We start from the raw sequence: 11,284 nt of genomic DNA, 5'->3' as shown, positions 1-11,284 counted from the left end.
TGTCAGAAGTGGGATTCGAACCCACGCCTCCAGGGGAGACTGCGACCTGAACGCAGCGCCTTAGACCGCTCGGCCATCCTGACAGTGGTTCATATCCGCATCCAGTCATCAAATATAAATGATACTGTTGTTATTTGGATTTGCAGTATTACCGTCAGTATTACCGTGTCGATATGTCCCACGACACGCAACTCTCACGAGTGAGTACCTCTGCTTCGCGGTCACGTGACTTTTCCTCTCAGGTCCAATAGACTCTAACTTTGACAAATCACCATGGTAACGGAAGCGTGCTTTACTTCTCCACTTGAATCAAACCCACTGTGAAGACATTTCTAGTGGAGCTGTGTGTTCTTTCGCCTTTCCAGCAGCACACCAGCGACTGATGAGTGACAGAGACACTTTCCAACTTCTGATTGGTCAAAAAAATCCACGTGACGTAAGACGTCACGCTGTCTATTTCTGATCGTCCGTCTGGTACCCTCTTGTGTTTTTGTTTATGTTCTACTGCTTAAACACCACAGATATGATATGATCCAAACTTAACATAGAAAACATCTGTTTACCCGACAACTTAATAATACTAAACCTCTTTCTGTCTCATCAATGTCATTTTAAATGGACAGTAACAACAATCTAAAAGTGTTATGCAGCATAATTAATGTACAGTATGAACATATTATGTTTCTGTATTAATGATTTTGTCACCAGAAATAATTTACTTCTATCTACCATGTTTGTGCTTCAGATATGTTGGAGTAAACAAGATGTTGGCCCTTTTTACAAACAGGAGGAAGATCCCAGACTGGGAGACTTTTGTGAATAGCTTCTTTTTTTTTTTTTAAATACTGTTCAGTTGCGCCACATCATGATGTGATTTTATGAATATGATGTATGAAAACTGAATAGTTCTTCCCGGACCCATGCAGTGATACTTTACACAAATTAGGACAATCATTTCAGACATTTGTGTGTAATTCTGCAAACAGACAAACAAACAAAATAAACAAACCAGCAGACACACAGGTGAGAACTTAATCTGTCAGAGGTGATTACATAAAAATAAGATGGAACTGAAATGAGAGCTTTCATTTTGATTTTAGGGGTTATCATTGTGGTAACTGTGCAGCAATATATTTTTATAGTATAGCAGTGTAGTTTGATGTGGACATCTAAAAGATCTTTTGCTTCTACAATTATCCTGCAGCTAAGCAGAAACTGGTCATCTTATAAATGGCATAAGTTAGCCTATAAGGTCATTGGCTATTGTAATAAATGAGTTTTATAGATTTTTGCATTCAAACACCAACACCTTGGGACCACTTCCCTGTGAAAGTGCAAACTGTGTAATATTTAGCAGAAGCAAAGTTTAGTGGAGTCCACAGTCAAGTGTGAGTCCAGTGTGTGCATAGCGAGTTGTGTTCGTAGAAAATGTCTTGATATAGCTTTATTTATCCACGTGTGATGAAGTACAGCTATTTCTGGAGTGAAGAGGTGTTTGAAGAGTCCTGTCCACCTCGATGTGAAAATACGGCAGTCTTATCAATCTATTGGACGATGGTTAAACTGAGAAGCACTGACGCTCTGAGCTGAGATGTTTGGTGGAACCCGTCTGATGGCTCAGTGTTTGTGCGCCCACACAGTGCAGGAGATACGTGACTGTACTTGTTTGATTAGCTTATCAAAGCTTTCAGCTATCACTGCTCTTAAGTGTCCACCATCTGCAATAAACATAGACCCATCCAGCTCATATCCTGTTTTTAACCTGTCAACATGGTACTTAAGTTGAAGAGCCTGAACTCTGGGGACCGCTGTGTGACTCATTTCCACGTCACTCATTTTTGATGTTGAGTCTTTAAGGAAACAGAACCGAACATCCAGCAGGAAGGGATTCCTTAAAACATAGACAACAACAACAATCCACATATTACCCCTATAACGTAAGGTCGGAGGAATGGGAGGGACCATGGAAATGATGGCAGGGTGGCTCGCTGCCAAGGTCAGTCAGAAGCTCTTTTACACAGAAACAGAGTGCGAACAGTGAACATCAAGGCGGCGGAAATGCTGTGTGTCATGACTGACGTACTTCGTCTCTGAAGAAGTGTTCACATGTGAGGTCATTGGGCCTGTATGTAGAAAACTTCATGGCTGATTAGTGATTTTACATTTTAAGGCAACTTTTATTCATCACATCATACATATTGTAGTAGGTTTTGTCAATTTGACGCTTTTTGAAACCTGTAGTGAATAATATGAGGTATCTCTTTTTCTCTAACACTCTCTCAGCCACTAAAATTTGACTCTAGATTTATCATGAATTAATGTATGGTATTAACTTATTACTGGTGCCTTTTGTTATTTAGTTAACTTATTTGTAATTATCTTACATATGTTTATCTTAAATATTTTTGTAGTATAATTTTTTTTGTAGTATAAAAAATATTGTCTCCAAATGTCCTCATTGTAGATAAAGATGCTTATTTATTTATTTATCTATCTATCTATCTATCTATCTATCTATCTATCTATCTATCTATCTATCTATCTATCTATCTATCTATCTATCTATCTATCTATCTATCTATCTATCTATCTATCTATCTATCTATCTATCTATCTATCTATCTATCTATCTATCTATCTATCTATCTATCTATCTATCTATCTATCAATCTATCTATCTATCTATCTATCTATCTATCTATCTATCTATCTATCTATCTATCTATCTATCTATCTATCTATCTATTTTTTTATTTTTTTATTTTTTTATTTATCTATCTATTTATTTTCTGGGGACACAAATGCAAAAGTAAACTAGCAAAAGTAAACTGAATAACACAAGAAAAAAAATAGATAGGAAAAGCACAAATGATGTAATAGAATCAATGATGAGAATGAATGATAATATGATTTGGGGTCTCAAAGCTTAAACTGCTAATAATAGTAGGTTTTCAATCGAAGCCAGTAAATTTTGACAGCAGGAGAATTTTTTTAGCATGACTGGCTGAAAAAGTAAAACTTGTTTTAATAATAAACTGAAAAATTACATAATTCATCAGCTTTGTAACCTGATACAACTGTTTATCATCACTAATTTTACGAATGGTATTTGCTGAAACTGCTGCTTCAGTGGTTCTCAGCGCGTCTCATGAGCTGTCATCAGGCGGTCTGGTGCTGAGCTTTGTCTGTTCTCCACAGCAGCCGTTAAAAGGGGACCTGCGACACCACTGAACTTATAACATCACTCATCTGAACCATTAGTGCGTCTGCTTTTCAGGATGCGTGCTGAGTAAACTGTGTTGGTGCAGGACGATGGGGCCAGAGCCACGCAGGCAGCATGAGGGACCGCTAAAATGGAAGAAACTGGGAGTGACCTAAGATCAAAGAACAAGCAGCGCTTTTAAAGAATAATATCCAAATTCACTAAATGTCCAGACCGGTATAACGTCGAGTAAAGAAAACAGCAACATCCGAAAAGATGACCAACTTTTGAGAAATAAACCTAATCCGTTGCAGTTGCCCATCTCGCTGCAGTCCCACTTAAATACAGATGTTAAAGGATGTAAACATTGCATTAAATATCACAATCATCTCAATTAAAACATGAATCAAAATGTGTAATGCTTCCTCAGTTGAACAAATGATGTCCTATCTCTTAAATGGAACCATATTTCAATTAGGAAGCATAATAGAAACATCCTCCTCCACCTTGAGGTGAATACTTACATTTCCCTCAGGGGAATCTGCGGCAGTCAAAAACAATCCACACACATGCAATCAAGACAATCCTGTGAAAGCAGCACATTAACTGCAATTTTAATCAATCAAACTGTGCTCGTATTTTACACCTTTTGATTTTCTAAAAAAAATGTTGCCTCAGATTTACGTAAAACATTTTAATTCACGGGAAATCTCTTGTTAAAATGAGGAGTTTACAGACATGCAAATAATTTTGGAAGAGAGCTCATATCTCAATCTTTTATTTTTGTAGATTCTGCAGTAAAGCTTAGGCCGATAATCAGGCGCCGCTAACTGGAAACCTAGCCTTCTCCTTCCCTCGGCTGGCAGCGGCGTGCTGGCCTCCCTCCGTGCTTTTCGCCGCTCGCCTGTATCTGCTTAGAACAGGTGCCGGATCCCGTTCAGCTGCAGCATTCACAGCACAGGTACGAGTGGGAGGCCCTTGGCTGCTCATACGGTCCCCCAAGTTTTCCAGAGGTCCCCATCTGCATCCCTGCACATCCTCTGCCACATGGCACCTGTCCCTCGACGAGTCTGGTCCATTCTTCATTCGGCGCCGTACACGCCTGCCTGCCACCCCACACTCTGCCTGTTGTTGAGCCACAATGAGATGAAGAATAGCTGCACCCTTAATCCCTCGCTGCGAGATATGTGTGTTTTCCCCCCCTTTCCTTCCCGTCTCTGGCCCGATTCAGGGCCAAGTATAAATTGTAAACAGGTTATTATGCTGCTGTAACACACTCCAACTGGAAATGCACTCCGACAACATTTAGTATTTGCTGATGCAAGTGTGTCTTTATCCTTCACCACTGAGTAGCTTCATTTGGTCTGAAGTTCACTACATTAGAAGTGATGAGGAGGTTGTAATTGGTTTTGTTGTGTTCTGATTGCAGGGGACCAAACACAGAAGACATGATAATTCTCTCAGCATCACTTTGACGATTGCTAGCTGCATTTAGTTGCAAATGCCAACATTCAGGAGCAAATTCAGGAATATTGCACAGACTGCAGGGAGATTTAAAGGGCATCTGGGTCTCAGACATTTATACGCCACAGGCATTTATTTCTGATCACTCACTTCCTCCTGACCCACAGTTAATGCGCAAGAAAACGTCATACAGCCAAATTAGTCGTCCTCCAAACACCATGTGATTGGACGCTCCCTCTCCAGCTACACAATGGATGCTGAACCAACCAGACAGTTCGCCTCCTGCGTACCTCCGGAGGACGCAACATTTGAAATGATCACTGCTCACTTTGGGCCCAGCCTATGGATAATTCTTTACACAGCTGTGGGAGCTCCGTGCCTCGTCCACACACAGCGGGGCCTTACGTCGCTACCTTGACGGTTGATGTTGAGTTAGACCACCGACTTGTTTGTTTGCCCAGGGAAGTGACATGACGGCAGAGGAGGAAATAGGAAACATAACAGACTACCTGACAGACTCGTTCCACATGCTTGACCTGAGACTGGAACCGAGCCAGTCAGCAATCAGAGAGAAAAAACAAGAAGAGGCTCTTTTGTTAGTTCAGCCTATATTGTTATATTTGCAAATATTGTAGATCTTACCAGATCATGAAAATATGTGAAGATTTAGACGTCAAATTAAAGATATTTGAGAGGAAGGAACTTTATGAATAATAGCTGTAAGTGTTTAATTAATACAGTTCACAACATTTCTGGGTGTTTACCTCTTTTGCTGATTTATTGCATCTAAAACAGCGGTAACGTCCATCTGCAGCAGAAGGTTCTGAAGGTTATGCTGACAAGACAATTTCCACGGTGGAAAACAGTGACCGTTGCAAGTTGAGGATTATAACCTCACCTCCAGACAACTTCAAAACTCTTTAGAGCTCTTGAGCTCCTCCAGACGTTTCACATAAAGGATTTCGATGGGCCAAGTTCCACATAAGGTGTGAACTGATCTTTTGTTAATGGACTCTAATTACTTAATGGTTTCACAACATTATAGGGGAACTTCAAAGTTGACGCCATGAAGGTGTCTGTCTGCAATTTTAATGATTTAAAATTTGCTGATGGTTTTAAAGAATTAATTTTTACTTATAATTTGACAAAATTCAAGTAATGGAAAACGCTATTGGTTGATAATAAGGCCTGATTTTATAGATTGTGGGAGACGCTTTCAAATTCAGCACGAGCTGAATTGTAGATTTCCTCTTTATTGATTCATGCCATATTTCCAAGATTATTTGAGAGTTGTGTGTAGAGCTTTACCAGAATGTAAAAGAACATGGGCTGATGAACACGCTGCTCCGTTTTAGAATTTGGCATCTTAAATGATGATGCTTTGACACCTGAGTCCTTGTCCGTGTCCGTGCTACGGCGTCCTACCCTGAGGTGGTGGATGTAATTGTAGGGTGCAGCGAGTTGACCCCTGACACCTCTTGGGCGTACGCCGCACCTAAGACTACTTTCTCACCCTATGCCTGGGGCAGCACCTGCCCAAAATACGGTTGTATTTAAATGGACCCTCCGCGGGGCTTTGAACCCCCCTGCAGGCACAGAGGGTAACAATCTAACCCCACTGAAATGAACATGTCAGCTGGCACCGCGAACACCAGCGTTTGATAAATGTTGTCACTCAAGCTAGTTTAATCATAATCACAAAACGCAACAAATCATGATCGTGGTCGATCGTGGGTGCGGACAAACGTCCTCCGCAGGTACAGTTTCTTCGCTGCAAGTGTCGTTTTCTGCTTTTTGTGTGGTGCGAAGGTATGACGAGCAACATCGACTAAGCCTCTCCCGAAAAATGGTGGGTGAGTAAGATGCTAATCAACACAGCAGTGTTTCTTCCCGCTGGCTGAACAGTGAGTTCCCTTCCCTCTCTCTCCCTCTCTCTCTCTGGCGCTTCAATGCAGGGCCCGACCAGGCCCAAACATCCTGACGGAGAGAGGCTTTTCCCTTATCAGTCAGGAAACACCACTCCTCCGCCACATCCTCTTTACAAGAAGCACGACTCAACCATTCCCAAAAAAATGCAGGAAAACCAGCCAGACTTCAGGATTTGTCAAAAGCCCCCTGAATTCCTTTTATCGAAAAAGAAAAAATTCAAGAGAACAGAGCCGGTGAGAGAGGGGGGGGTGGGGGGTGGAGAGAAAGGAGAGGAGGGAGAAAAATGAGGAGGGTGTAAGGCAGTCAGCGAGGCCTCGGGATTTATTTTTTTATTTATTTTGCACAGATTACGAAAGGTCTGCATCAGCAAGATAGAATGTGGGGTGAGGGGGGGGGGGCTGGGGTGGAAGGGGGTCCGGAGTGCCTAAGAATGGCACCAAGAATAAGACTCCAGAAAAACAAAGGACGGTGGAGATGGAGGCGGGCGGAGTCCGCTGTGCCTGTTTTACACTAATCCTCTGAACCGGGATGAAAGCGAGAGGCGACGGATGGAGGAGGATGATTTGATGGAGGGTGGAAAAACCAAACGGGGGGGGGGAGTGGGTGTCAGAATGGGCCACACAACAACAGCAACGAGACGGAGCCCGAAATAGAAGGTTGTCTGAAACCAAATTCAAAGCTGGACGGGTATCACATAACATTTTCGCAATTTGTGCAACATGTGTGAAGCTGAATTCAGTGTGTGTGTGTGTGTGTGTGTGTGTGTGTGTGTGTGTGTGTGTGTGTGTGTGTGTGTGTGTGTGTGTGTGTGATGTGTGTGTGTGACGTTTCCTGTTTCCGTGTGAAAACAAAAATAATAAATAGTATTTTATTGTGGGATGAACTCTGTGGGCACATTTTCCAACCAGCAACTGCATTTATATAAAAATTTAACTTTATTTTAAATTATTGTCTTTCACAAACCTAAATCAGCATACAGTTATAGTTACCATTATTATTTTCATCGTAGATATTATGATTATATATATTATTAAGTACTTGAGAAGAAGTATTAACGCCTTTTTTCTTTGTTATACACCGTTTTGTTTAAATTGCGTAAAAAATAAAAAAAAAAGTCCAACTGAAACCTCATTCAACTACAACTAGTGAGGTAAGACTCCCAAACTAATGAGAGTGGAAACATATAATACAGACATTCAAATGGAAAGCATTAATAATAGCATTACAATTAGATTTTATGCAACACACTGAAGGACTTAAATAAGCTTTGGAGGAGCATCTGTACATGCTGCAGAGGCAACGGTGACGGGCGACATTTACAAGTGGACGACAAGTCTTTTACAATTTTTTTTTTTTCCTGTTTTAGAAATTTCATGACAACTGGAGGTGGCATACTATAGTATTTTGTGTCTGCATCCCTGAGTTGTCCATTTCCCTTCTTCATATTCCTCCAAACTGCTCTTTGTTCTGTCCCCGGCTCCAGACAATCATATTGCTCAGTAATCAGTTCGGTTTTAGATGGTGGTAGCAGGAAGTAACTCATGGACACTAAGGTGAGATTTGAAATTATAGACGAGAGCACAGAAAATTTTCCCTTCCTAGCACCCGAGTGCAACATTGTCCAAATTTTTTTCACTCTTTTTAAACCTTGTAGTGTCTCTGATCAGTCACATGTTTAGTGGATGCCGTGGCGAAGGCTTACGAGATGCCGTAGTTGTTGTAGTAGGCCGCCGTTGCGTCCGCCAGCACGGAAATGAGGCTGGTTTCTGTGGTGCTGCTGGGACAGGCGGTGGCTGCTGCGGGGGCGGCGGACGCCACCTGGATGTGTCCTGTGACAGTCAGGCTGCTGCCCTGATCCGGATGGAACATGGTCCCAGTGGAGTTCAGGTACTGGTCAAACTCGTTGCGGTCCACCTCACCCAGAAGCTCAGCCTGGCTCAGCTGGTCTAGAGTCTCCAGGTGACCCTGTGTCTCTGGTGGGGGGGACAGCTGACCCAGGTGACCCTGATGGAGCCCGTGGTGAATCTGGGGGAATGTTGAGGTACTGTAGTAAGATAGTGGAGGGCCGGGGATCAGTCCGCCACCGCTGGCTTGGGACATGTGGGGGATGTGACCACAGTGGATTTGGGTCTGATAGTCAGCGTGGTAAGGCGGGGGGCTGCCCATGTGTGTCTGGTTCTGGTGGGGGTCGTCGGGACAGGAGGCTGAGGAAGAGCAAGAGACGGAAGAACTACCAGATTGCGAATAATAAGATGGGGGTACATGCTCGTGGTCCACGGCATCTAAGGGGGACATCTCAGGGGGGGTGGGCAGGCCATAGGGGTAGGTGTCAAAGCTGCTGTTGGAGCCCGCTGGATCTCTGAAGCTTCTGACGCTCGGCAGGGCGGGGCTGGCCCGGGAAAACCTGCTGCTTACTGGGCTGCCCTCATCTTTGTCGAGGGGGTGGCAGAGGGCACGTTGGTCGGGCAGGGCGTTCTGATCGGGGGGCAGACCGCTCAGGAGGAAGCCCGGGTCCACTCGCTTACAGATGCGTTTCAGCTGTTTCTTCCGGCGAGGCCGATACTTGTAGTTAGGGTAGTCCTGCATGTGCTGCACCCGCAGCCGCTCCGCTTCCTCCACATACGGCCTCTTCTGTGGGGGGGTCAAAGCCTTCCACGACTTGCCTGGAAGCAAAAGAGGCATGAGATTTTTTTTTAAAATACATTTGTTTTTTTTAAAAAAACTGGAATTTTTTCAAAAAATGATGATAGTTTGCGGTTCTCTTCTTCGTTTCATTTTTTTTTTACTCTCACACTAAAATATTTCCAAAGCTTATAAAATATAAATATCCATGTTCCCAAGCAGTTTTAAGTTGCACATGAAAAAATGTGGAATTACATTGTTTTCTGAAATTAAATAAAAGTGATTTAAAAGGACTATAAACAGCAATTTTTCAAATATATATTTAAAGATAATAGTAGAGATTTTTTTCTCAGCTTTGTGTCAAACAAAGGATTGAAGGGGAAAAAAAACCCCCAGCCGTCCAATATTGAAACTTTCACAGTATTGTATTAAGATTCTTGATTAAAAAAAATTAAATGAAAGAAAATATTTCAAGGTTAGCAAAAATTTCAAACCAGAATCACAAGTTTCATTTACAAGTACGTCTATTAATAAAAGGGTTTTGACTTTATTATAAAAGCATTGCTGAGATAATAGAGGGATAAATTCAAGAGAGACTTTTTAAATCCCTGTTAAAGTAATCCTGTTCAACAAAGAGTTAGTTACAGAACCAGATTTTAATATTCAACACTAATCCAAATCCATTGATGAACAAACTTTTCTCTCATTTCCTTCGTTCATAAAGTCCTGACGAATCACACGATGAGGCAACGTTAACTTCTGAAGTCATGGGAGTTCAGGAAAACATTGTGCGTGAGTGTGTGATTTGGAATAAGCACGATATTTCGGGGTTTTTTTGTTTTTTGTTTTAATTTGTTTTGGGTTTATTTGTTTTTTTTGCTTTTTATTAAATTAGTCTTGAAGTTTTATAAAGATTTCCTGGAGTCTTCAACAACTTATAAACTCTTAAAAAAACACGAGGCACTGCAAATGTGCGGATGCGACAATAATAATAATAATTTCAATAACAATAATAATAATGATAATAATAATAATAATAATAATAATAATAATAATAATAATAATAATAATAATAATAATAATAATAATAATAATAATAGTAATTAAATAATAATACTTTTCTTCATCTCACCTAACATTTTGCTGAGCTCGGCATTGTGCAGGTCTGGGTTTTGGACCGCCAGCCGCTTGCGCTCATCTTTGGCCCACACCATGAACGCGTTCATGGGCCGTCGGATCCGCGGCTCCGGCGCCTTGTCCGCGGGGGTCCTGTGAGCTCCGTGCCCGTCAGACACGTCCCCATCTCCTGGAGGACACTCGAAGGACTCTGGCCACGACGAGTACGCGCTGATGAGGGCGGCCATGTGCGCACTCTCTCCTCTCCAAATATGAGACGCGCCTGGATTCAAAAAGTTGCCTTCTGAGTCAAAGTGTTCTCTAAACTGTTAAAACCCACCAAAGAGACTGTTTTTAAAATCCAGCGGTTACTCTCACTGACAAGATCACTAGAGTTTACTGACAGCAGCCTCTCCTCACTCTGTGGACAGCAGGTTTGAAGGATGTTTCAGCGGCTCCTCTGGTAAAGTGTGTGATTCAGTCTTTCCTGGTGGATGAGGGGAGCGCTTTATATTTGAGGAGCAGGTTCCAGGAGAAACCCCGGAGGAGCGACGGCTCCTCCTTGATTGCAAGTTGAGCCCCGTGGAAGGGAAGAGAGAGAGAGAGAGAAAGAGAGGGAGAAGGAGAGAGAGGAGGATTTCTTCACTACTAACTTTAAGTGGTCCCACAACAGAAACACCAATAACCATAAAACACTAAGATACAGTCACTGGTCTGAAATCAGTCTCCATGCTTATGACTGCGTCCTGGACATCTAAAGATTCTAATATCTTGTTATCATATTGAATTCAAGTGGAATCAAGGATTTAATAAATTAAATAAAGAAACAACCCCCCCCCCCAAAAAAAAAATAAAAAAAATCATCTCTAATTTGTCAAAGTAACTCAAAGTCAGAACACGATTTTTTTTTTTTCTAAAGTTTTTTTTTTTCTTCAGGGAAAACCTCACGTG

General features: G+C 41.9%; 1 protein-coding gene and 1 non-coding gene across 2 annotated transcripts; both read right to left on the bottom strand.

The window, feature by feature from the left end:
* trnal-cag (transfer RNA leucine (anticodon CAG)) lies at window positions 1–83 on the bottom strand. The gene has a single exon. It is a non-coding gene; the product is annotated as a tRNA-Leu (tRNA).
* A 6,950-nt stretch (window positions 84–7,033) lies between these two features.
* sox7 (SRY-box transcription factor 7) lies at window positions 7,034–10,806 on the bottom strand. Its single transcript, XM_068342227.1, has 2 exons — window positions 10,350–10,806; window positions 7,034–9,258 (listed from the first exon to the last, which is right to left on the bottom strand). Exons 1-2 carry the CDS (start codon window positions 10,579–10,581, stop codon window positions 8,294–8,296), a joined length of 1,197 nt encoding a protein of 398 aa, XP_068198328.1. The 5' UTR covers window positions 10,582–10,806; the 3' UTR covers window positions 7,034–8,293.
* Window positions 10,807–11,284: the final 478 nt, after the last annotated feature.

This window comes from Antennarius striatus, chromosome 19, assembly GCF_040054535.1.
Source record: "Antennarius striatus isolate MH-2024 chromosome 19, ASM4005453v1, whole genome shotgun sequence".
In the NCBI taxonomy this organism is placed as follows: Eukaryota; Metazoa; Chordata; class Actinopteri; order Lophiiformes; family Antennariidae; genus Antennarius; species Antennarius striatus.
The sequence above is the reverse complement of the archived record's forward strand: the minus strand, read 5'-3'. Positions and strand labels throughout refer to the sequence as shown.

Bases quoted from the DNA above. Each gene is read 5' to 3' on its own strand.
- sox7 (XM_068342227.1), bottom strand. From the start codon at position 10,581: ATGGCCGCCCTCATCAGCGCGTACTCGTCGTGGCCAGAGTCCTTCGAG. The intron at 9,259-10,349 runs GTGAGATGAAGA...TTTTGCTTCCAG, and splicing joins CGAGCTCAGCAAAATGTTAG to GCAAGTCGTGGAAGGCTTTG.